Source organism: Protopterus annectens, chromosome 2.part1 (genome assembly GCF_019279795.1).
Source record: "Protopterus annectens isolate FY-2018-M chromosome 2.part1, PAN1.0, whole genome shotgun sequence".
In the NCBI taxonomy this organism is placed as follows: domain Eukaryota; kingdom Metazoa; phylum Chordata; order Ceratodontiformes; family Protopteridae; genus Protopterus; species Protopterus annectens.
In genome coordinates this window covers 1,092,922,143-1,092,949,845 of record NC_056729.1, presented here as the reverse complement: position 1 = coordinate 1,092,949,845, position 27,703 = coordinate 1,092,922,143, and the positions used below count along the sequence as shown (strand labels likewise).

At 37.1% G+C, this 27,703-nt stretch overlaps 1 protein-coding gene across 1 annotated transcript in view; it reads left to right on the top strand.

Annotated features, from left to right (window-relative positions):
- LOC122794948 (adhesion G protein-coupled receptor F5-like) overlaps positions 1 to 27,703 on the top strand; it is a 719,027-nt gene that overhangs the window by 275,484 nt on the left and 415,840 nt on the right. Inside the window, exon 6 of the mRNA XM_044063541.1 lies at positions 5,428 to 5,649. Coding sequence (XP_043919476.1) covers positions 5,428 to 5,649 — 222 coding nt within the window. The remainder of the gene's footprint in view (positions 1 to 5,427; positions 5,650 to 27,703) is intronic.

Sequence of the window (27,703 nt, the reverse complement as noted above, 5' to 3'; positions counted from 1 at the left end):
TAGCATCAGTGTTACTAGCTATGGAAAACATAAGTGGGCACAAAGCTTAAACAATTTCTGTAGAGTTATATTTACTCAAATGCCAATATTATGCTGAAAGACCTATATGTCACTGTACCATATATAACTAGCCTTAGTTGATCGGGTAACTTTTACTTGCTTCAAATCTGATTGTGTAAGGAATAAGATGGAAAGCCTTATGTATCACACTTTCATGTCTCATTTATGTACAATGGGATATGGAGAATAGCATTCTTCATCAGTAGGAATTGTGCATACCAGTGTATGTTTGTCTATCTGATTTTGTCAAAATTGCTGTTGCAGACAAACCACTCCAGGAAAGAAGGAAAAAAACATTCTCAGTATTAAACATTTTAATTTGCTGTTAAGTGATTTCATCAGTCAACAGAAAAATAAGACTTCATCAAAACAAATTCATTAAAAGAAGTGAGATTGTTTAAATATCCTCCCATTAAGAATATCAATGACACCAATCAAAATTGTGCAATAAAACATTAACATTTTATACCAATATAAATTAATTCATGTTGTATACAAAATAATTTATAACATATTTCTTTTAAGTCCTAATGTACTTGCAAGTGAAGTAACATCATTTGTAGGTTCATAAGTGTATACTAGCCTAAAAACATCTAGGGCCTTTATTATCTTAGCCGTGCAACCCAAATGTGACCCACAAATTTGATTTAAATAGGGAGTGATTTACTGAGTACCTCTGTCCATCAGAGACATAAATGCCAGGGTATGGGTGAATTTCTGATTATCCACCCACTGGTCCAAGTTGCACTTAAATAGTGATAGGGAAGATCTCTAATTCACATGGATGGGGAACATGTGTCAACAAATGGCAATTCTCTGCAAAACATATCTGTCTGTCCAGTATGTCTTATTTACTTTGCAACAAAATTTAGGTCTTTTAATCTAATAGTTCTAATGCTGTTTGTTTTGCAGCTGTGCAAAAGGTTCATCAAAACAGGGTCCAGAAAAGCCTTGCCAGCCAGACAAGCATCAGTTCTCAGAAATCTGCATGATATAGAGAAAAGAGTCAGGGATTTGAGGTGAACAGTATAGGCCATTGTGTCTAATGTCTGTATTCTTTTTGCAAGGAACCTTTGTGGATGTTCCATTTGCTGCATGTGGCTGGTCAGGTACATATCGAAGGTGGCATTATACTCAGTCATGTGCCTGATAAGGGCTGAGTACAGTGCTTTGATGACCTCTCTGGACCTAAATGCCAAGCCTATGCTTGTAAGTTGAGCAACATAGAAAGATTTCATTATGTTGAACACGTTTGTTAAAGGATAGATTACTATTTACATGAGTTTCCAGATTCCTGACTAGTGAATCAATGTTTAGGGGTGTTTTATTGATGGCATAATTACCCAGGGTGGAAGATTTCCCAAAAGGTATTGTAGTGCATTTCTTAGTACTGAGTTTTAAGCCATGGCATTGCCACCAAGCATTTGTCTGTGTTAGACCTCCCTGAAGGGTGTTCTTATCCAAGCAGGATTCAATGACTGCTCCCTTGTCTGCAATCATCTGTGAACTTGGTTAGACAGAGGCATTGACAGGGCTTTGACAACTGAGAAGTAGATGGCAAGAGGAGTGAGTCTAGAACAGAACTTTGGAGGACCCCACTGGTAACTGGCCATGTTATAGAGGTAGCCTCTCCAATTCTAACCTCCAGGGTCCTGTCAGTGAGCCAGATAGCTACCCAGCATGGTATAAAGGGGTTTATACATAGTGCTGTAAGTTTGTTGACAATGCTTAAGTCGAGTATGTTATGAAATGCTTTAGCCAGATGTATGTAGACAGTATGCACCATTTTCACATCATCTGTTGCCTTAGTGACCTTTTCAAAGAAGTCCACTAGATTCAGTAAGCATGACCTTCCAATGAAAAAGCCAAACTGGGATCGATCCAGAGTCTGGAGACCCTCTATGTCCTTGATGATAATTTCCATGATAATTTAATTTAATTTTATGTGTCTATCCACCCAAAGGCTCAGTTGCTATTTTAACTCACTTTCCTCAATTAGTTTTGCCATGGATTTTCTTTCCTCACTAACATATTGCCAGGTATTTAATCTCTCTAATACAAAATTCTCTAAAACCACTTCTTTTGTCAGGCTAATGCATCATTGATAGCAGCCTTTATTAATTATATTAGTGTTCATACACCCATTTGCTTAACTCCTGCAAGTATTTGCAATATATCATAATAAACTCGACACTTGACAAAATATGTGAGTCCTTCTGTTCCACAATTAAAATGACCTTGATAAATTTGCAAATGGAGTGGTATTATTTAACTCCACCAGTGTTCTAAATGTGCACACACTGATCACAGTGCTCAAAACTAAAAGTACTAACTTGTTTATAACAATTTACTCTAATAAGTTGACTCTCTAAAATATTTGTTTTAAAGTAATACCAATTTTGCATGTAAATCTAAGGCTGTCCCCCCTCACATGTTCTTTTAGTTTCATCACTTTGTAATACTAACTATTTTTGTACAATCAGTAGCAGATTTTGTATTAAAGTTATATGTTACTACTATACCATTTTTAATTGTTATTCTTCTTCTTCTTCTTCTTCTTATTATTATTATTATTATTATTATTATTATTATTATTAATAATATTAATAATCAAACCATTTTTTGTTGTCCCAGAATTAGAAACTAAACACAGATGTTTCTTTTGTGGACTACTTCCTCATAAACATGAGGTGATCAGATAATTGAGTCTGTCTCTTTCCACTTAGGGCATGTGGTATATTCTTCATACTCCTTGCGATCACTTTCTAACATCTATTTTCTCTGCTTATTTATTTTATAGTTCTGATCTACTTAATAAAAAATGTCATTGTATTTAATTACTTAAGAGTCAAAAAGCAAATAATTTTTGATGGCAAAATCTATTTCCCATTCATTATTTTTTAATTAGTTCACAACCGTGGCAGTCAAAGAGATGCAGGCATGTCTCTCAACCTCTTAACATAAGAAATATGAACAAAGCCTAAAATAATGGGAAGACAAAAGCCCCAAAACAGGGATAGCTTTTAAATATTGCTCTTATAAACTTAAAAAAGTTGCTAGAATAAGAGGATTTGTTTTAGCATTCATTTTGTGAAGTCTGAAACTATATGTCATTAAGTGACTTCAGTCCTCAGTGTTCTGCCAAAAAAAAAACACAAATTTTATGAGGAACAGACCAAATATACAAAACAAAAATCTTGACATTCTTACTTTACTAAAGGAATTGTTAATCTATACATAACTTATGTTTCTATGGAACCTATATATCTGTATGATATTCTTGTGTAATTTCTTTATGACATGCTATTGGAACTTTTCTCCCGGTTAACAAATGTAAAATAAAATAAAATAAATAAATTCTGCAAAAGTCAGAACAGTTGTGAGGGAAGGATCCATGAGTTGTCGATGTAACTCAAAATTTTCTTTCAATCCATTTATTCCCTTTGGAACTATCCAGTCCTTAAAATAATCATTTTCAATGTGGAGATTTCTGAATGTGTTCACTTTTCTTCTCAGACAATACAAACTGCTCAGAAAAATAATTGTTACTTAGTTTTGGTCCTTTGAAATTAACTGAAGTATTAAACCATGATCAGGGTAATTGAAGTAGAGTGCAGGTTGGTAGTACTAGCTGCTACCTCTTTAGGAGATGACCTAATTGGGGGTAAAACAGCTTACTTCAGAATGTTATCACTGGCCACTACCCTTGTACCGCCTGACAGATGAGTCACCATAACTTGTGTGAGTTATTGAATCAGTATGTTAAAATTCTCAAAAGACAAATCAGGTGACTGAAATTCTTGTAAAGAATATGAAACATATCTTGCAAGAACATACTGGCTGCACCTGTATGCTTCTAAAATCTAAACAAACTCTAAAATCAGCACAGGAACCAGCAACAAATACCTTATCTTAAATTATCAAAATTATTATTGCAGCTGAACCACTCCAAAGTAGAAAAAACACATTCCCTGGCACTAATCTTCAAAGTTTTATTAGTTGTTTTATTAGTAGAGTTTAGTGGCAAAACTTCTATAAAAGACAAATGGTTTGCTTAGCATGGATATTTGATGACTATGTTTTTTTTTTTTCTGTCCTGAAGTGGTTCAACTGCAACAGCTATTTGGATAATTTTAACCTTGGGTTTGTATTGCCCATTACTGTGGTGGTTTTAGAGTTCCTATCTAATGTTAGGTACAAAAGTTAAGTTCTTCAGTACCTTTTGACATGCATCGTCACAGAATACAGAAACTGTATGCATAAAAAAGATACTAATATATAAACTAGAGTCAGTTTCAGAGTACTGAGAAAGTACAGTGATCCTTATTCCTTCATACTTCAGATGCTGCCCTATTGCAGACTTGCAGCCAACTCTGACACTAAGTACAACATAACATTATTGTTATTTTATCACCATTTCACTTTTAACTACTCAACTTCCTTTAACATATCAGTGATTTCAGACTTCTGGAAGTATGGTAGGTTATAAGCTTAACAGTTAAATCTATGAATGAAAAGAGACAGGAAGGCGTGCTTTACTTCTTTTTAAGGTTGCAGTTAACTTCTTTTTAAAGTAGGTCTTAGCCATGTGTCTATCCCAGATTTAGGTTAGAGGTATGGTCAGGTAAATAGTACATAAGGAAGGAAGGAAGTAGGTAGACAAAGTAGAAATAGTTTGCTAGGACATTAAAGGGATCCATTGAAATTGGGCCCCCAGTAATGATGGCTGACAGATCTAATAATGCCATTGAACTGGAGGCTGCATATCCATTGATGAACAGAGTTAATGCTTTCAAAAACACTTCAAATAGCAGCTGTTAATATGAATTAATATAATTGCTTTTTCAGAGTTTTGACCATTGTTTAATGCTAGTTACTGGTAATGACATGTATCAGTCAATTTTAGAGATTTTGTATGTCTGTATGCAATTTCATAATTGAAATTTAGCATCAGTGGCTATGCAAGCAAGATGGGGTTATTCCTTTTTTAGCAACATGTATCAATATATATATCTGATATTATATACTGATTGTTTTTTACGTAATTATATTTAGTTGGATTTTATCCTTTTGAATTGTCTAGTTAATCTGCAGCAGCTAATTCACAATTATTTTTACAAAAGAACCAATATGAATGATAGGAAAATATGTGTCCTAGTTCCCCTGCAGTTTGGCAATAATAGAGTTTGCCATCCATTAGTGTCTTTGAAAACATCAGTCTTCAGGTGTGTTTCCTAAGTTTTGTACTATGAACAAGAGGATTCTGAAATACTTGAATAGGTTTGCTTACAGGTACACATATGTTTACACTCAGTCATTTACAAATATGAATGAAATGATTCATATATAATTGGCTTTGCATTCTAGGTACCTACAGCTGTCAATTTTATTCAGGAAAAGCAACTACAGATCGTGGAAACACAACAATTATTTTTATCCCTTTGCCCACCGATATGAAAATTTTTCCTGGGAATTTACTGTTTTATTGTAATACCAGCGTAACACTGAACTGTTGCATACCATACGATCCTACAACATCCTACAAGGTTATACTTAGAAGGAGATCATATGCATCAGAAATCACTTATGGTAAGAAATGTATTTCTTTTGTATTCATGTTATTGTAAAGTTCAACAGCATTGGCATATTATTTGCAAATATGAAGAAATATGTGACTGACCTATCAGTTGCTCATATAATGGACTACATACTTTTATTTTTCAGAAAGCTTAAAAGAAAGCATAATTTTTTTTATCAATAACATTCTATTTCTTACGCATCAAGCATAAAGAGTGAAAAATACATGAGATGAGATACACTGTTGATTACAGAAGATTTACAATTATTGCATAAACAAGCCACTATCTAACACTGCTCTAATTCTAAAACTATGCATCATTTACAATAGTGCTACTAGGCTAGTTGCAAAGAAATGAGGAACAACCAGGTGATTCAATCCTGATTTATAGTTCTGGGATGTAATAATCTTGCTTTGCTTAAGTCCATAACTGTGTTGAAAAAAAAGTTTATTTAAAATAACCAGTCCATAGTAGTCAAAGTACATCAAAACTAAAATTGAGCTATTATCAGGTGAATAAGATATTTTCAAAGAGTAACTTCCAAAGTTTCTGATAGTAGATACGTTTCTTAACATTCATTATAATCAATCTTTGATAGGATATATATGTTGTGGCCATAGATTTGAAACCCTCCCATGACAGCTTGATGTGATCTAACCAGTTTTTGGTTATGTACAGTTTAACAAGTGAGCATATAGTGATTGGAGTATGCATTTGTAGTTTGGTAAGATTCAGGTCTGTAATATGGAGAATTGCTAGTTCCCAGCATAGGGTTAATTTATGGTATCACATATTTTCCTAGTCATATCTTAAGAGAGCACCATAAATTCTGTGAGTATTTGCAGAATCCCAGAATGTGTAAAAGATCCGCTTGGGGATAAGAGCAGCATTTGCATTCTGGCGAGGATTTAGCATTAAAGTTATTTAGAATCATGGGGGTATAATACACGTTATTGTTAATCATTAGTTGTGTACATATTAGTTTTTTAAATGCAGAAAGATTGACAGTGAGGTTGACAGCTTTATGTTTCTGTTCTTTTGAAAATGTGATTCATCTGTTGACCCAGTAGTTGGAGTATAGCAGTGAGTCTTCATACATGAAAGAGCTAACAAGTTTATAGGTATCTGAGATTGCTTTCTTTTTGCTGGCTAGGTTTTCCAAAATTTCTAAGAGCCTCATTAAGTCTATCTCATTTACAGGTGAATCCCTAATTGTTGCTGGAGGAATCTCCATAATCTGTCTTAAAATGATGATGTATTTCTTACTAACCTTTAACGCTTCTGCAGTTCTTGTGGTGTTCTGTCTCTATGTTTATAGATGTCCCAAACAGTGCAGTCCTTGATTTGTGGATATTCCAATAGATTTAGCATCCTGTTATTTAGTTTGATATTTGAATTCAAGTGGCTAGGTTGAAGAAGGGATAGGACATTGTCAGGTTTTAGGGTTGTCATCCATTCCTGAAAGTTCTTTATACTGGCCATTAAAATATCATTCAGTTTGAGGTTCCTAATATTAGCTGGAGTTATGTAGGGTATGGCTTTGGGGTTGGCTTTACTGCAAAACACATGTTGGTGCCAGACCTTAACCCATATTGGAGACCAATGTTCACTATTCTTTGAGAGATGTGAGATTAAAGTAAGTCTGAGTGCATTGGTAATTTTATAGTAGAGCTGAAAGTCTGATAAGTTCAGCCCCTTTTCTTTTTGGGACACATTAACTTTGCATAGCTAATTTGCACTGATTTAAGATACCAAATAAATGTGGCTAGTTCCTTATTTATTTTGTGAAAAAAGTGGTTTGGAATCATTGACATTGTAGCATTAAAGTGATATAACAATTTTGGTAGGGCACTCATTCTAATGATTGCCACTTTTGACATCATAGATAGTTTTAATAGTTTCCATCCATCTAGGTCTTGTGCAATATTATTCCATATTTAAACACATTATTTTGTAGCATGGATAAGTGGTTATGTTTGTAGGTTATTCCAGGATATTTAATGGAGTAGACTGTTTTAAAGGGGGAATCTGGATAGTAAACTTCTTTGTGATTTAAGTGGTTAATGGGAAATATATGTGATTTTCTTAGATTAATTTAGTAGCTTGCAACTTCTGAGTATTCATTTATCGATGATACAGTTTTATTAAGGTCTGTAGTAGGAAGACTGAAGTAAATTTTTAGATTGTCCACAAATGTAGATAGCATTATTTTGGAATTCAATATTCTTGGAACTGAATGGAAGGTTCTTTGCGAGATGTGGAGGAAGAGATGTTCTATATAGAGGTTGAATAAAAGTAGTGAAAGTGGGCATCCATGTCTTGTTCCATTAGTTATTTTGATGGGACTTGATAAGGCTCTAGTAATATATAGATATGTATGTGAGTTATTATATAAGGTTTCTATAAGATTGATGAAGTCTTTCAGGATATCAAAGTAGTATAGGAATGTGAATAGAAAGTTCTAGATAACCCTGTTGAATGCTTTGCAAGCATCTAAAACTAAGGCATATCTAGGATTCCTTTCCTTCTTGATAAGTGGAATCATAGAGTCTAGAGATAAAGTATTGTCCCATGTATGTCTGTTAGCCATAAATCCAGATTGTTCCAGAGAGATGATTGATGGCATAAACTTCTTTAGTCTTTCTGCAAGTAGAGATACTATAATTTTGATATCTGCATTCATCAGGACAATCAGTCTATAATTATGGGGATTAGCTCTGTTAACAGTGCTTTTTGAAATCAGTATTGTTTTGGAGCTGTTCATGTGAAGATCAGTTATCCCATTATTTCTAATGTGATTAAACACCTTTAAGAGCATAGAGGAGAGTCTCAGATTGAATGTCTTATAAAATTCTGATGTGTATCCATCTGGACCTGGTCCTTTGCCTGTTTTTAAGTTCTTGATTACCTCAATTATTTCTTGCTTTTTAAATGGGGCTGATAGGAGTTTTGCTTGGGTAGTTTAAATTTTAGGAAATTCAAGATTTCTTAAAATATTTTCAGCTTTATTTCTAGAAATGTGTTGGGTGTTCATACTATAGATTTCTGTATAGATTTCCTTAGGTATTTCTATAATTTGTCCATCTGTTTTGAATATCTTATCTTGGTAATGTAAAAGAGTTATTCTAAAGGCTTCTTGTTAGTTGTCTATTATTCTCGTAAGCATTCTGGATGGGACTTGTGCCCCTTCAGAATATCTTGGTACATATTTTAATTCTTGCATTGAGTAGCTTTGTTGATGCAAGTCAAACAATTCTCTTTGTACTTTGCTTACTTGCTTTTCCAACTCAGGGCAATGGGTTGTCTGTAGTTTCCTTTCAAGGTCCTTAAGTTCATTAATTAGTTGACTCTCCTTTTCCTTCCCCACTTTTTTGAAGTAAGATGATTTTTGAATCAACAAGCCTCTAATTATTACCTTACATGCCGCCCATTGTATATCAAGAGGAATGTTAATATTGTTAAGGTTGTTGTCTAGCTCTGTTAGAATATCAGAAACATCTTTAACCACTTCAGATTTAAGAATAATGTAATTATTTAAGGACCAATTGCATCTGCGATGATTGGATGTCGACAGTGTATCTGCCCAATTAATAAATCAAAAAGAAATCTAATCAAGACCAAGGGTTATGGCATTTAAAGTAATATGTATAATAATTACCTTTCTCTGAGTCTTCTCCAAAGGAGACAGGGTCAAGGAGGAGGAAGTCTGATATGAGGTCAGCTAGAGAGAGTGAGGCTTGAATCAGCGGCAGGATCTATCAGTGTGCTCCAGTCTCCCCCTATTATAAAATAATGGCCTGGAAATTTGCATAGTAGGTTGTGAATTTCAGAGATAAAATGTTGTTGTTTCAAATATGGGCCTGTTAAATTGGGAAATAGAGTTGGCTTTGATAGGTTAGGGTTTGATGTTGTAAAGTAACACCATCTACCATTTATATCAGTTTTAAACTCAATTATAGGATCCTGGAATGTTTTTTTTAACTATGATAGCAACCCTCTTGGAATTCGAACTGTTTCTAGAAGCAATGATGGTTTTAACCCACTTCTTATTTGTATCCCCCTGCCAATCATCTTCCAACATATGGGTTTCTTGCATGAAAAAGATATTAGCCTTCGACTTAAATATTAGGTGCATCAATAACTTCTTCTTTTTCTTATGTTGCAGTCCCCTCGCATCCCACAAGTTTATCGTCCACATTTTACATATTTTGATGTACTTTAGATACCAGCATATTTGTTATGGAAATTTTGTTGCATTTAAATTCCCAGATTTTTTTCCTCTGTTATCTTCAAAATCATAGTCTGACTTAGTAGCACCTAACCCTTCCAGAACTAAACCTGTGCCTACCCACTTAACTCCCATACCCAGTAGAACTTGGAAATGAAAGTCTAAAAGGTAGGTCAGTAGTGAGATTTGGTCTATTAATACAAGAGTGTAGCCTTTAAAGTTTGACAATCCTAAATGACTGGATTATTGCACAAAACGTGAACTAATATACATTCCTAAAACTATCCAAGATAGGTCGTTCATTAACTAACACCACAGTACCACTCGACTCCTTTTTATCCTTGGTGCCAAATGTAGTATCTTATTATTTGTTAGTGCCTATGTTTTAAATGATGTTGTTCTTATCTGCCTTCTAGCTTCAAGGTAGCCAGCATTACAGTTCAGGTGCATCTAGAGGTAGGAGTTATCGAGGTCATAAACCGTTCAAGTGAATTCTAGCCAATTAAGTAATTGGTATAACTAAATAGGTGGGGCTATATCTTCTCAACCTCGGTCGCTATATTTAGAGACTCAATAATAATTGACAGCAAGATATCTTTATACTTTCCTTATTTGTAAATAAAATTAGGAATTAGTTAAGATGGTATTCGTTTAAGAATTTTGCTCATCAATGAGAAGATAGAGATTTATAGCTTAGCAGTATTTATATGAGGGAATATAAAGGAGAATACTTAATCTTGCTGTAATTCAAGCATTTGGTAAAGAAGTTTTCTATTCAATGTTTCAGAACAGAAAGTTCAGGTTTGCGAATTCAAGCCTTGACTATCATAAACTGACTAATCTGCAGAAACCTCATGCTAATTTAAGGTGAATGAATCCACTTACATATCTATAATCTAGAGCTCTAAGCCTTAAAAGAACACTGTAGTGAAATGCAACATCTGGATTTAACTTATCAGATAATACATTTAACGTCAGCATGCCTGGCCGAACTGTGTCTAAAGTCTAGTGTAAGGCGCATCCTCCTTATATATTAATTGACAGTTGTATTTTAGTAAATACACATTTCAATCTAGTTCTTCAATTCTATTTAAGCACATCCATTTCATATAATAACAGTAAAAAGGAGAACAGCAGTTTCCACTCTTCAAAATTTTACAGGTCAACACTACCATCAGAGACTCATGCAATATTCTGAGAATAGATCACCAATCAAACAATGTACTCAGCCTATTATTGATGCAAATAGATTAAGTTCTATCCAAGGATTGCCCTCAAAACTATTAGTACTCTGTTCTCGTTTGATTAGACATAAGAATATCATTTATGATCATCAGTCTTAACACCTCAATGTTTTAATGAATAACAGGCAGACTTGCGTCTTTAGAGTACAAAGCTTAAATTCTGCAGGGCATATACTAGATATGTCTTAGCTGCAGAAATACAATTGAGTACCTGGGAACTTCACAAGTAAATCTGCAGTAAACCCATGCTCCAACTAGACTTCTCTCAAGCTAGGTTAGTTAGTTACATAGGAAAATTCCAGTATTCAAGTATTTACCGATCAATGAGTAAGTCTGAGTAGCTGTCTTCACTGTACAAGTATTCTCGACATAGCATCTTTACTTAGCGTTAGTCACTTAATAGAAAAAAAAAGTCTTGCTGTGTTTGATATGATCCACTTTGTCATTGTTTAAGTGAGGCTTTAGCCGAACGCTACTCGTTTGAGTGAGACTGCAGTCATTACTGTTCCTGTAAGTGGAAGGTGCATATATGAGAGGTGCTTGATGGCAATACTTAAGGGTGTTACATGAAGTGTCTTCCTCTGCCAAATGCCTACTGCATTTTACGTTCCTCCAAACCCATAATCAGCGTGTGAATATAGTTGAGATTTCCACAATTTAATTTAACTGAAATAAGTCTTTAGGGGCAAATAGCAATTCAGAGGAGTATTTGGAGAGAAATTAAAGATGAAGTCTTGATTTCTGAAGGTTACTTCTATCTGCAGGAGTTTAAGGCTCCGGAGCTTTGCCAAAGCTTTTCAAAAAAGGCTAATTTTGCCTCTTTAAGTGAGTCTGCCATATATCTATTATCCTTGTGATAACAGATAAGGATGTAAGGGTATCACATCTGAAATTTTATTTTACGCTTGATTACATCAGTGTCGTAGGGTGCAAGGCTCTGCTGCTTTTTCTTTATCTCAAGAGGAAGATCCTGTGCCAGCGTTAACTTGATAGCATTCCATAGCACATATTTTTGCTTTTTGCCTGCCAGCAAAATTTTTTATGTATCCTGATAATTGAGGAGTTTGGCATATATTTGTCTCGGTGAGTTTGAGTCCTGCTTTTTATGTAGTGAGCGATGGACTCTCTCGATTATTATCACACTGGTATTGTCTTCATTTGGAATTATACTTTCAAAGATTTGCTTAATTATCACTGGTAGATGATTGTGCTCATACTTTTCAGGTAGTCCTCTGATTAGAATATTATTGTGACGGCTCCTAGCTTCTAAGTCCACTAGTTTCTGTTGCATTTCCATTATTGCAGTGGTTTTGACACCAATTTCCTCTTTCAGTTTGCTTACTTGAAATTCGTTGTCTTGCGTTTTGGATTCAATAATGTCCATACATTCTGCTATTTTGTTTATTGTCTTACCAAAGCTGGAAAGTTGGTCAGAGAAATTTTGCACCACTGTTTGGAGTGGAAGTAAGACTTGTTTAAGATCATTCATGTGGAAGCTGGTTTCAGGATTCTACTTAGCCATCTGTTTAGACATTTCTTGTTGTTTAGTTATTTTCTGTCTTTTGGAAACTATCTTTTTCAGGAGATGCTATGGCAGAGAATTTTGTTTTTGTGGTTTGGATCGCCATTGTATCTGTTTCCTTCTCTTTTGGCATCCTGAGGTGTTTTAGATATTGGAACATTTTGTAAGGATGCAGTGCTGTATTCAGGATATAATGCTGTATTCAGGCCTGGACTTATACGTGGATAGCTTTGTGTAGATAAGCAGTCAGCAGATTAGCATTTTTAACTCCAAGGTTTTGTAAGTAGAGTCCAGTATGATATCCACAGGTCTGAAGATTACTCTTATTTACAAGTTGCTCTTCCTTTTGCTGGAAGCTTGGCTTTAATCAGGATAAGCTAACTTTTTCAAGGAGCTCTGTGGAGAGGGTACTTACTGGGCATCCACCATCTTGGAATAAGAAAACATAATATATTATAATGCAAAACAGGCAGGTAACGTGCTTCTAGCTAAAGACGTCATCTATAACAAAGAAATGAATTCTCTAACTTTGCTTTGTCTAAGAAGCAATGAAAAAAAAAACAGTCTGAAATACAATCTATGTATTAAAGAAATACCTTTCACTAACAAACCTTTATCAATATCGATATCAGATCCATATGAGACAAGCTGGTGCATTCAGTACTTCTTGGCCTGAGACATTCAACACTATGAAGCATCACACAGCATTGTCCAGCTTGTCACAAAATGCCATGTCTGTCCCCTTACTGAAGTGGTTCAAGATCTACCCGAAGATTAAACTTAAGCTTTTTACCTGAAAAAGGCTGTGTCTTATTCTGAACCAGTCAATGGAGATGACCCCTAAATGTGAGTAATGGGTCTCCTTCCTTCTTTGGGAGCAATCTCACTGAAGCTGTACTAAACTTAATAAAATATTTTGGTGATTCTACAGTGGTATGTGCTGGAAAATCAGTCCACTCAGTAAAAGTACAACCTCTAAACAGCTTTCAATTTATTGAGAAGAAATATGAAAAATCAGGTCTCGGGCACAATGAGCCTAAAACTAAACTTTTTTATCTGACTGTAGTAAGTAATATCCTCTGGTATATGCTCATTTTCAAATTGTAATATGGATAAATGTTCACCAAAACTAATCATTCCCTTAAAAATTCCTCTGCAACATATTACATAAACTGCTGACATTTGCCCAATATATAAATAAGATGATACTGAAAACTAATCAGAAACTCAATCTGCTCTACAAAGCAAAACACTTTCTTGCAAATCATACATATATAAGTACAGACCCGTTATTTTTTCTTTGCCAGTTAGCCTAATGTTTGCTGCATGTGCTCTTAACTAATTTTCAGACAGGTGAGTTCTCTGAACTCACTACAGATTGCAACAGATGAGCATAATTCACTTCTTTCTCTCTAGAAGGATTCACTACTGCCCCCACCAAAGAATTTATCTGTTTACAATTCAACATTTACTTTGTCTCCTAGCTAAAGAGGGCACATTCTGTCTTGTATTTGCTTTATTGTCAGCTGTATCTGGGCATGTAACACAGGACATTTTCATATTGCGGTCACTCTTCCTTGCACAATCACCAAAACTTGCCTTTGTTTTCCTGTATACTTTTTCTTCAGTAATGTCTAGCCTCTGGAATAAATTACCCTCACAACTTCATCAAAGTGCATGTCATTTAGCCTCTTAAATTTTCCTGAAGCCACAGATATCAGACCAGTTATTTCATCCCACTCAGTGATTATCACTGTTTTAGCTATTTTTCTGCTTTGTATGTTTAATATTTCTGATAGACTTTTTGTGATATGTTGTTTCTGGTTTTGGAATGAAGGAATGCGCAAGTAGAAAGTTTATGTCTCACATATATACTGTGAGCTACAGGTGCAGTGTGAGTGTGCTTACACTGTTATAAGCCATGGAGTAATACAGAGGCTGAGCAGGAAAACAAATCTCCCTTCCTACACAGTTTGCCCATTCTCCACAGCTGTGCACTCATTGAGATATATATCTAAGTAAATAGATACAGACATGAAGTCGTCACATGAAGAGTACAGGAGGAATGCTTCTCCACAAAAAGCATTTTTCCAGTATCCTTTACATTTTTAATATCAGTTTCATTCACTTAATGTTATATTGGAGTTGAAATCAGTATCTCAATTTTGCCTGCTACAGTTATTTCTGGTATTGTTATTTTGCAACTGTTCCCTTCATCAAATCCATCAAAATTACTATTATAAGAAGAAACTTTAATGGTTTCTCTATATACATTTGTGATTTTCATATTAGCTGATAAGTGACTATTTTTCCTAAACATAGAGCAAGAAGTATGTCTCCCTTCACTATCCTTCCACACCCCTTTGTTCCAACTACACCACCTATTACTACATTTAAACTTTTCAGCCTCTACCCACCTTACTAGAAAAACCCTGACCTCTTAAAGACTCATTGTCTCTGTTTTCTTACCAGTTCTACTCAAAGCACATAGCCTATAGAAGTCATATTTTCCTTGTCTAGTAATATAATTCTTTTTGTACAGTACTATTTAATTTCTGTAACAGGAAGTTGATATCAGTAATATTCTATCACAGTCATGCTAATAGTTACTTCAGGCAATAATATAATAAGTTATAAAAAACATTTCCATCTGTCTAAAAACACATACTGCAAATACATTTTCAGTCCCCACTACATATTTTTGCATACAACCCGTACTACCTGCTTTAAAATATGCATAATAATCAATAGCAAGCACATACTACAAATCTAAATACACCACTGCAAAATTATCCTCCAAACCTAAACAATGTACTCTGCCAACATACATAACAAGCATGCTATCCAGCATCTCTATTTCAGTAATATTTTATAAAAAAAAAAAAAAAACACCCTTAAACTCAGAAGCTTATAACACACATCACAACAACATACATTGGCACTTTTATTTCAACAAAGACACCTTACAATATAGGCATAGTAAGCTTAGACTACGTAAACTTTCTCCCACCATATACCAATAAAAATGAAGGATTAATATCACACTAGCCCCACAACATAAGAAACTCACCAATTAAACCACTTCATCTACTTATCTTTATCATATTATTGCTACTTTGTTCAGGATACATTGAACCCAATCCTAGTCCAGCTATGATAAACACCATTCCTACCACAGCCAATACAGCCCCTACAGTACCAAGTCACTCCTGGCAAATAACTAAAAGTGTAAAAATAATGCAACTTAAATGATTGAAGCCTATGAAACAAGAACTCTAAGCCTGGCTGCAACAATGCAATTTTCACTTATTAGCAGTTGCAGCACATTTGTTGACACCATAGATGTTTGACTCAGAACTGCATATCGTCTTTTTCACCATTGGCAGAAAAGAGATCACAAATGAAAGAAAGGTGGAAGTCTTGTTATGGTTAGCAGTTCCATTTCCTCCACATTCCATTGCAACCAATCTTCTACCTCATGCAACTCAGCAGCTGCTTTAACAGCAATCACTACCGCAAATGGGAGTTTACATAAACTGAAGCACAAGTCTAATATGTTTACACTGCCCCTAAATTGATACCTTGATAACTGCTCATGTGAATTCATACTTTTAGGAGAATTTAGTATTCCCTGTTCAACACAACATGACCTTGGCTACAGCATGCATACTTTAGGATTTTCTTAATACTGTATGTAAGATGCATAGATCCACATTCCAACCACATCAATATACTTAACTGGAATCCTTCAAAATACTCTGATAACTCTCTAATCAGTGGTACTTTATCAAATTGGACTGATACTGCCATTTGCAAGTTGCAGAACTGTGGGATATTGTTTGGAAAGCATAAACATTATTCAACACAATTTCTCACACTAAATGTAAAAAGCTGTCAAATAAATGCCAGAAATTGATATGATTAGTTATAGAGCACTATTTTCAAAAAAAAAAAAAAAAAAAAAAAAAACAATCTTTCTGCCTTTTGAAGTACAATAGCATAGTTCAAGGTGGGAGGTTGGCATAATGGTTAAGGTGCTTACCTTATAAAATGCAAGATTCAGGATTTGATTCTCAAGTTGGATAATTGGCTAGGCCTTAGTTTAGTACTAATCTATGAAACTGAGAAAGGAACCCTGGCGATTGGATGGGAGATAGGAAATTCACCCTGGAGATCACGTCAGTCGCCCTGCTTGACAGGGTTGCAGGGAAGTAAATATTGTGGGAAGAAATATCTGGGGAATTGTTTGGCTAGGCTTTTATATGCCCTAGGGCTGATAGCCTAGTACCAACCTATGAGAAAACTGTCTTAATTTCCCAACAAACCTAAACACTACAAGTGCATTTGTCAGGAATTTCAAATGCATTGCAGCAAAAATGTAAACTCTTCCATTCCTATGAACTTCAGTCTACTTGAAAAAACTGCACTACAACACCATCATGATTTCATAACCTTTTCTCCTTTGTCTTTTTCTCTCCCATCTGTTTTATAGCCTTAACCCATTCATTACACTGGAGCTCTGGACAGTTATACTCTTAACTTCCATTGTTTGCATCTTAATCATTTTTACAAAATGAAGTTATGCAATCACATTTCAAAGAAATGTTTGTATCTTGGGAAACTAAAAAAATGTAAATGGCAAACTGTTTAGCACAAACATATCTACACGGTGGTAGTATTCATTAAATTATAGGTTTTAAACCGAATTTTATAAGTGATAATAAATACAGTAAATTTTAATTTTGTAATCAACTTGCAGTATGTCAGCAGGCACTCAAGATACACATATACTATCAGCAGCATTTGTTTACCCATCTGTGAGCTTTCAGATAAGGCAAAGCATTTCAGTCTGTGTTACTTAGATGATGAGATATTTGCATTTATTACAATATAAATAAATAGTATATAAACAACAATTAATATCTTTTTCTCAACTCAGGACAGAGGTCAAATGCCAAAGCAGTTTGTTACTCATTATGTAAGCTTTAAGATGAACTCTTTCAATATATTATATGTAGCATGGTTTTGAAAATAAAAATACAAATATGAATAGGCAATATTAGATGCCTAGATATGTCCATAGGATATAACTACAGAAACACCTACAAGCAGTACAAGACTGTAAAGAATAAAAGAAAATGACATGTTGACATAATGGTTAATGTCTTGGCCTCCACGGACAATGTACAAGATTCAATCCAGACCTCTGGACAATACCTGTGTGAAGCTTGCATGTTTTCCCTGTGTCTCTGTGGAGTTCCTCAATTCTCCCAAAGATACATTGAGTCTTTCCACATCAAACTCACCCAAGAATGGAGTTATGGCAGCAGCACAAATTCTAGATGGTGCCTCAAGAGGGAAATCTTGTATAGACCAACCACTTGGGGCATAAACCATGGTGAGCAGTATACTCATGACAGAAGATCACAAATCACAGAGTGTGAGTTATGTCATGGCTAGTCACTTGATGGAGCAAAGTTATTCGGTTGTGTTGACTAATGTCACCAAAAAGGGGCATGGGCATTTGTTGATAAGTGGGATGAGGACCTCTCCTATTCTGATCTAGGTACCCATGCTAATGGTGGGAGCAGTGCATGTGTCCTTATTGGCCAGTGTGTGCCCACCATAAAGCCCAGCAGCCCTGGGTCAATGAGCTACTGGCCAGCTGGTGTCCATTTACCCAGATTGGGTTTCCTGGGATAACTCTGTTGAGTGAAAGCTGGACATAAAACAAATAAACCTGCCAAACATGAACTAAGGACTGCTACTTTCCTAGGTTGATAGGTTCTTAGGTGTGTACTAGGCTAATGGCCCTGGAGCCTTTACAAGCCTAGCCCATAGGAGTGCCTTGGCATCATGCCGCCCAGTGTTAGTTCCCAGTGCCTCTATCAAGACTAGCCACTGAGGTCATCCCTGGGATGAACTTTCTATTTGCCATCCACTCATCAAGATTTCTCTTGAAGAGGCCCAGTGAAGTGCTCTGCTTGACATTTATGGGAAGTCTGTTCCAGAGCATGGGTAGTCTCTGGGTTATGAACCTGTCACTCCAACATGTTCTGTTGATTGTGGTAATGAGGTTGAGATCTCTGGATCTTGTGGTATTGGGATTTCTTTAGATGTAGCATTTCTAACAGAGCTGGGTCAGACATGGCTTTGTAAATCAAGCAGAGATTGTCTCTTAGTAGACAATATGAGACAGAGCATAGCCGGAGTTTTTTGAGTCTGTCCATGTAGGACATGTGGTTTAAGGCCTAGGATCCTCTTCGTGAGGTACTTTTGTGGCATTTCCAGCTGTTGCATATGTCTAGTGAGGGACATGCCAAATGGGGTATTATACTTGATGACTGGCGTAATGAGGGAAGAGTAGAGACAGATGATGATCTCTTTCTTTCTGGATGCAAAACCCTTGGTAATGAGATGTGCCACATAGAAGGATTTTCTGACCACAATGGCAATGTGGTGGTCGAAAGAGAGGTTGCTGTCAACCCATGTCCCCAGATCTCTTATAACACCTTCAGTGTTCAGTGGGCTCTCATCAATGTGGTAATTAGTGGGAACTGAGTTTTTTGTAAAGGGGATGATGACACTTTTTTGGCATTAAGCTTAAGGCCATGGTTTCAACACCAGTCATTGGTCTCAGTGATGTCTTTCTGTAGGATGTCTACATCACTTGGTGAGTTAATAATGGCTCTCTGCTTACAGTCATCTGTGAACTTGGTCAGCATCCCTCTGTGTTGGTCTGGACATCTGAGAAGTAGATGCCAAACAGGAGAGGACCCAGAACCAATCCCTGTGGAACTCCACTTGTGACTAGTTGGCAGTCTGACTTGGAGTCTGCTACTTTCACAGTGTGGATTCTGTGAGCCAATTTGCAACCTAACTAGTGATATAGGGGTTGATGCCTAGTTTGGTGATTTTATCAATAATTCCTGAGTGGGGAATGGTATCTAAAGCTTTGATCCACTGACAGGACACAGCTTGGAAGTGGATGACATAATGGTAAGGAGGAAGATGGACATCCTATGACTCTAGGAGGCAAGATGGAAGGGTAGTGCAGCAAAGGCACTTGGCTTGGAATCCAAATTCTACTACTCTGGAGGAGGATAGACTAGAAATGGTGTGGGAATTGTGGTTAGCGAGAGCCATTAGAAGACTTAGGGATGCTATAAAAATTAGTAATAGACTCATGACAATCAGAGTGCATTTAAAAAGCAGCCTCAGGACCTACTAGATAATGCAAGACAACATGAATGGATGTTGATAATGGGTGACCTGAAACGCACATGTTGGGACAGACAGAACAGGATATGAGGATTGCCAGGGTCCACATGGATGGGGCAATAGGAATAAAGAAGGAGAGGCCATTCTAGACTACTGTCTGGCACATGACTTTATGGAATCCAGTCCATTATTCAGCAACAGAAACAGTCACAAAATCACAGAGAAGACAGGGAAACATGCAAATCAGGTAAGAGGCCTTGGATAGTATCACCTGTTGTAAAGTCATCCCCTGTGAAACAGTTATGCCTCAGCATAAACCACTGGTTGCCACAATCACCTGAAAGCAGTGGCCAGAAAAGACTTTAAAGTCAATAGAGACCAGGCTGCAGGTTGACTAGAGATAAAGTACAAGAGTTCAAAGAAATATTCAGGGCTTGAATGTCAGCACATCAAGACAGCATATGTGAGAACTATAGAACAGATATGCAGCCAAGTCAGGTTTGGATATAACTTAGGTAAAGAAAGCTGGTGGTAGAATGCAGAAGCCCAGAAAGTCATCACAAGAAGGAAGGAAATAGTACAGGAAATAGTGAGAGACAGACAGACCAGGCTAAAAAGGAATATTGATTGGTGAAAAAGAGGCTAAGAAAGCAGTTGCAATAGCAAAGAACAAAGTATCAGAGGCACTGTATCAGCTTCTGGAAAGTGATGCTGTAGATGGCACAAAGAAATTCTATCAGGTTGCAAGACAAAGGCAGAAAGAAAAAGAAGATATTCAGTCACCCTTCATAAGGGATTCCAGCAACAGCATGTTCACCAGTCCACAGGACATATATTTGGAAGCTTCCAAATGAAGAAAATCCCACTGAAGCTGTACTGCCTCAGACACAGCCTATGATGACAGAAGAGGATGAGCCCATCCTAGAAGAAGTAAGCACACCACTAAGGTAAATTAAGTCAGGGAAAGCAGCATGGTCATTTAAGGTCATAGCAGATATGCTAAAGATGTTGGGTGAGATAGGGGTGAAATGGCTCCTGAAGGTACTCAGAGCAGTATGGAGAGAAAGGTGTATCCCAGATGACTGGAGAATAACCAAACTAATGTCAGTGTTCAAGAATAAAAGGGACATTCAAAACTGTGGGCAGTACAGTGGTATTAAACTCTTGTCAGAGTATGTGAAAGTTCTGGAGGGGGTGATTGAAAATGAATCCCCAGAGTAGTAGAAAATAACATGTGAGATGAGCAGTTCAGATTCAGATCAGATGCAGCACAACCAACCCAATGTTTGCAGTGAGACAGACAGTTGAGAAGAAGCTGGAGATGAGAAATGAGTCCGAGTGGACATTTCTAGACTTTGACAAAGCATAATCCAAGGTCCCAAGAATGCTGATTTTGGCAGTTCTGTGGTATTTCGAGGTTCCAAAAAGATTGACAGAATTAGTGCAGGCTATGTACAAGGACACAATGACTCAAGTATGAACAGAACCCTGATTCATAGAGAGGTTCCTGGTGGGAGTGGGTGTGCAACGGTATTCTGTTCTGAGCCCACTGCTATTCATACTGGTGATGGACTACATTAGCAAACAGGTTGGGTGGGTCAGATCAACAAAGTGGCTGTATGCAGATGATGTGGCATTAGAGGCAGACTTTGAGCAAGAACTTCAGCAAATGATAGGAGAATGAAATGCAAAACTGAAGAAACATGACAAAACTGAGTGCAGATAAGCCAGTTATAATGGCAGCAAATGGGAGAAATCAAAAGAAGATGAGAATTGAAATAGAAGAGAAAATTGTGGAACAGGATAACAGCTTCAGGTCTGGAAAGGGTGACTGAGTAGAACAGAAGTCTGACCAAGGAGATCAAAGCTAGAATAAGAGCCTCTGCAGCCAACTAGCACAGAGTATCAGTGGTAGTATATGACAGAAGAACCCCAATGAAGCTGAAAAGTAAGGTGTACCAAACACTGGTGTGACTAGTACTACTGTAAGGTATAGAAACCTGGGTAGTAAAGGCAGGCAGTTGAAGGAGCTAGAGGTGATGGAGTTGAAGTGCCTGAGATGGGTGGTGGGATGTACACTGTGGGACAGATGAAGAAATGAGGACATCAAAGCAGACGCCCAAGTATCTCCAATTGCAGAAAAGTGAAGAAAACAGATTACAGGGTTTTGGAAACATGTGCAGTAAAGCAGAAGACGCTCTGGTGAGAAAGATTTGTAACCGACAGGAAGAAGGCAAATGGAAATGAGGGGTTCCGGCAAAGAGGTGGATGGATTATGTGAAGACCTGTAACAGTCAAGCATAACTGTCAATGAAGGTCGGGGAATAGCAATGAATCAAGAGGGATGGCAACAGTTGGCATGACACCCCAATGCCATGTAGAACATGGGAAAAGGGGGAAGATTATGATGATGATGATGATGACAGACTGGTCTTATTTCATAGGTGCGTAGCTTTACATTATGCCAACAGTATGTCAATAATTGAAGGCTTATCTAAAAATGCCACAAAAGAAGAAGAACCTTCAAGCATTACCTAATAGTTCAGAAAAGAAGACTATTATCAGCTTGCATTATACTACAAAGGAAATGAATTAGGAATCATCTGGAGAAATGGAAGGAAAAATGCATAAAAGAAATAGGAAGGATTGAGATATACCAGTGTTTAGTCTTGAATAGTTAAACGTAAGTAGCAAGTTATTGCCAGGATGAATTCATACGACTGATCCATTCACTTATTTGACGTTCGAATGGTGGTAGGATATTAATCTGTGTAATGTGCTGGTGAAGCTAGGTGTGGAGGCAGACTCTGATAAATCTAGAAAAGAACTGTGGCTTACTCATATTTTGAGACAGAACTAGGTCATTGGAATGTGTACTACTGAGGAGTTTTTCCATTAAAGTGAAAGGAGGTTGCAACAATCATGATTTGACTTAGTTCAGAGGGCAATGTGCAAGCTACAGAAAATAAGGCTAGAGTTTTTAGTTAATCCAAATAAGAGAGACTCTTTAAACCCTGAATTCTCTTGATTATAAAAGTATGATGTATTTCTGGTTGGGAGAGTTGTTTAGAGCTATGGGTGTCAAATGGAGCATTGTATTATTTGATGCAAATAAAAGAGTGTAGAATAAAGAGAAAGAAACATGAACTGAGAACCTGGACAAGACCCCACAAAAGATGAGATATGATAAGGAAGATTATGGAATTTTCTGAAAACATTAGAGGCATGCTGACCTTAGAAAAGCATATTGTCTATATAAGTTTATAAATCCAAGATCATTTTCTCAAACTTGAGATGAATTTCATTTATATGAGACTGTACAGGAGCAGTATTTTTAGTAAAGGTGATTGCACTAAATTTCTTTGCATTTAGCATGATCAGTGATTAAAATGTTATTTGCTAGTGTGATCAAGGACTTGTTGAAGTATCAATGAAATTGAGCAGTCATTTAGCACAATTCCTAGTTTGAAGTAATCTATAAATATGGTTAGTCAGAGAAATAGATTCCAAAGAGAAGATGGTGTAGGCAGGACTCTGAAGGATGACTCTAGTTGAATTTTACTTTTATGAGAGGATACTGTTTATTCTGATTGAGAAGAAACAGAAGAAAAAGCCTCTTTGAAGTAATCCATTGTTGTATTTCCATAGTTTTTTTTTCTGCAGGCAGACAGCTAACCAGAAGAGAAAATCCACATTTTCAAAATCAAGCAATAAAACATGAAGCGGACCTTGTTTGAGCTTTACATTTTCTGGTTTATTCAAAATAATAAGCAATGAAAAGACAAAGCAATCCTTCTTTGGGCTTTAAGTTGTCCAGTTTTTTCAAAGTAATTTATTGTGATTGAGTGAGTTCTGTTTGATACTGCAAAGGGGCAGTAAGGCAACTTATTTCTACTGCCATAGTGGGGAATGGTACAAAAAGTTTTGGGCTAAATAAAGATAGGCATTGTGGATGGAAAGCCCTTCATCAAGGGCTTTCAATGTATTTTTGAAAGAAGCTAACAAGATTATGTAGGTATATTGTGCCTTTAACAGGGCCAAACTGTAAAGAGTCTAGTCTTTGCAGTCTTGAATGGTATTGCCTTCTTTTAGAGTAATATTTTTCATGCATTTACTGATAAGGCTAGTGAGACGGATGGACCTATGGCTACCTATGTCAGTGGAGAGACTGTTCTTATAGACGTGCATGATTACAGTATTTTGCCATTCTTCAGATGCATATCCTGTGGAAAGGTTCTTTGAGACTTAATCAGTGTTGATGGCAGGGGATTAGTTTGAAATAGTTGTTTTTTTTTTTGGGGGGGGGGCAAAGTTATGTTAGGTGAAGTGAAATTAGAAATGAGTTTGTTAGTGAAGTTACAATGAATTCAGACCATGACAGAGTATTGCTATAGATTTTGTTTGCAGAGCTGAAAGATATCTTATGGTTGTCCTTATCGAATCTTGTGCTCCTAAGTACAGTTTTAATATTATTTGTGAGTTCCTCATTAATCTCATATAGTTTTGTTTTATGAGCTGGAGGGTAAGATTTATATAAAGCTCAGAATATTCCTGTTATATGTTATGGATTTCATTATTCCACACTTTGGCTGGGGATAGGGGTATCAATATCCAAGGAATCAGGGTGGTTGGGCTATTTATGTTTTTCAAAAAGTCAGTAAAATCTAATAGGTTGGTTTTGCAGAAGTTCTTGTATATAGATAAATTATCGGAACTATAGAGGCAAAAGAGTTAGTTAAGCCAATGTCAATGAGGTTTTTGCCTGTCGTAGAAGTAGGGAGAGTGACTATTTGGTCCAGGGATTTGGAATTGCTAATGTCAAGAAAGGTGTAAATGTAGCATTTGTTGGATGCATATGTAGATTAGTTGATAGTTCGCTAATTATAATATTCTAATAAAAAGCAGTTTGTCTTGACTTTCAGCGGGGGTAGCATGTTTCATTATTCATCTTGTCCCCTTGGAGACACAGAGAGAAGCCTTTAATTAACAATAAACTAAACATGTGTTTTGTTGGGAGTTATTTGAAATAAGCCTAATTCAAGGTTGAGCATTTTGGGATAAATGCATAAATATGAGACCTCTAATGAATAAGGACATGATCGCACTGTTACATTTGGTCCTGAACAAGTGATAGCAAAGCCAAACTAGAAGGAGTGTGTTCCACAGACTGGAACAATGTTTCAGTAACTACATAGATGTATATGTTATCTAGGTAATGGACAGTTCTCAAGTTACATATTTTGCCTCTGGGAAATATTGGGTAAACATAGCCTCTTAAACAACTAGTGTATTGTAATTTATCAGTAAAGATAAGAAATCATTATATAGACTCATAGGAAGTTACTAGGCTATTGGCCCTGAGGCCCTTATAAGGCTAGCCAAGACCTGAACCTTGTTTAGACAAGAGAGCCACCAATGCCTCTGTCCAGCAGGGACACGAGTGGTACCCCAGGGATGTATTTTCTGTTTCCCATCCACTTATCCAGGCTGCACTTAAAAAGGGGTAAAGAGTTGCTCTGCTTGACTTGGAGAGGGAGTCTATTTCCACAGATGGTGGAGTCTCTGGGACACAAATCTGTCCCACCAACAATTTCTGTTTATGTCACAGACCAGGATGAGGCTGCATGTGCAGGTTACTTGAGTGGAGCTTGACTTGTGGATATCCAGCAGTCCCCTCAAGGCAGGGCCCGTGATCACCTTGTATACCAGACAGAGGTCACCTCTGAGGAGTCTGTATGAAACTGAGTAGAGGGATAGGGCTTTTAGCCTATCCATGTATGATAGATGTTTGAGGCCCTAGATTCTCCTGGTGAGGCCCCTCTGTGCTATCTCCAGCTACTGCATATGCTTTGCAAGGTACATGCCGAAAGGGGTTTTGTATTCAATAATGGCTCTTATAAGGGACGAATACAGGTATGTTATGACCTCCTTGTCCCTGGATGAGATACCCTTACTTATGAGGTATGCCATGTTGAAGGCTTTTCATACAGTGGAAGCAACAAGGTGGTCAAAAGTCAGGTTGCTATCAACTTGGTTCCCCAAATCCCTCACAACTGATTGCATGCTTAGTATGTTGTTATTAATGTGATGATTTTTGGGGATGTCACTTTCTCCAAAGGGGGATGATGATGCATTTTTTGGTATTCAGGTTGAAGCCATGTTTCTGGCACTAGTCATTTGTCTGAGTGAGACCCTCTTGGAAGATGTTCACATCACTAGGAGAACTGATGACAGCACCCAGCTTGCAGTCATCTGCAGAATTTGTCAGCCATAGCCCACTGGTTTTGGCTTGCATGTCAGAAAAGTGTATCCCAAATAACAGAGGCCCCAAGACTGAACCCTGGGGTACGCCACTTTTTACGAGTCTACTGCTTGAGGTTGCTTCCCCTATTTTGACAAGGTGGGTTCTATCAGGGAGCCAGCTGCTACCCATCTGGTAACATAGAGATTGAGACCCAGTTGAGAGACTTTATCTATTATGCCCAAGTGGGGAATAGTGGTGAAGGCTTTGGCCATGTCAATGTAGACTGTGTGCACCATCTTCCACATATCCATAGCTTTGGTGACTGTCTCAAAGAAGTTGACCAAATTTAACAGACATGATCTCCCTTTAATGAAGCCAAACTGTGTCAGAATGAGTGTTTGGAGGTTGCCAATGTCCTTGTTAATGAGATCCATGATAACCCAATCCATGGCCTTGCAGATCAGGCTAGTTAGCCTGATCGGTCTATAATTTCCCAGATCAGTAGACGCTCCACCTTTGTGCAAAGGGATGACAGTGGCTGTCCTCCACTCAGCTGGGGCAAAGCTGGTACTCAGGCTTTAGTTGAATAGGGTGCCTAATGGTACTGCAAGTTCCTGCTTGAGTTCACATAGATGCAGCCTGGGATGTTATCGGGATCCATGGAGGCTGCATTTTTTGCCTTTGAGAAAGCAGCGATGACCTGTTCCCTAGCTATAAGCAGAAGGGGGCAGGTACTGGGAATGTCCTGATTTACTGATGGGGGGACAGAGGGGTGAAGTTTTCAATTAATCTGTCAGCCAGCAAGTTTGCTATATCTACAGCATTTGTATATGTGGTGTCCTTAACCACCAGTTCTGAACAGATATGGGTGCTTTCTTTGAGGTTGCGGACATATGTGAAAAAGGCCTTATGATCATCTCTAGTAGATGTGGCCAATTTGGAGTCAAAGTTTGTTTTGGAGGACTTCACTGGTGCTCTTAATTGCTTGTTCAGGCTAAGGAGACATTGCTTCCAATTTGGCACCTGCTCCTTCTTGGTCTTGGAGAGCAAATTGTTCCTTTTGTTATAGAGTTTATTTATTGCTCATGTCCACCAGACAGGTTTACTCTTCCTTGTGGAGGATGATTTAGTCCTGTCAGGTATTCCTGATTCCATCCATCTATATAAATGCTTGTATAGTGCTTTGGTATAGTTTTGGATATTGGTGCCAGTTCCTACAGAGGGGAAGGGGGATGTGAAGCTGTTTATACCATCCCCCAGGAGGCTGTAATCAGCTTAGGAGAAGTTTATATGTCTGACCTAGCTAGAGAGACATTGGGGAAGATGGTGTCTTTGAAAGTGACCACTTTATGCTCGATCTTACCAGGGAGGATGATACTGTAGCGATGCTGCAAGATATTATCACCGCTTGTGGGGGTATTGACTAACTGTTCCAAGGCATTTGCATTGACAAAATCGAGGCATCTCTGAGCATTTATGTTGCATTATGAGTGGTAAACACTTTTGCCAGTATGAGTAAAAGATCTCAACGACTAGCTGCAGCCCATGTTTAGAAAAGATTAAAGGCCTTACTGCCATGTTCTCCAAGTATGTGCAAAATGGATT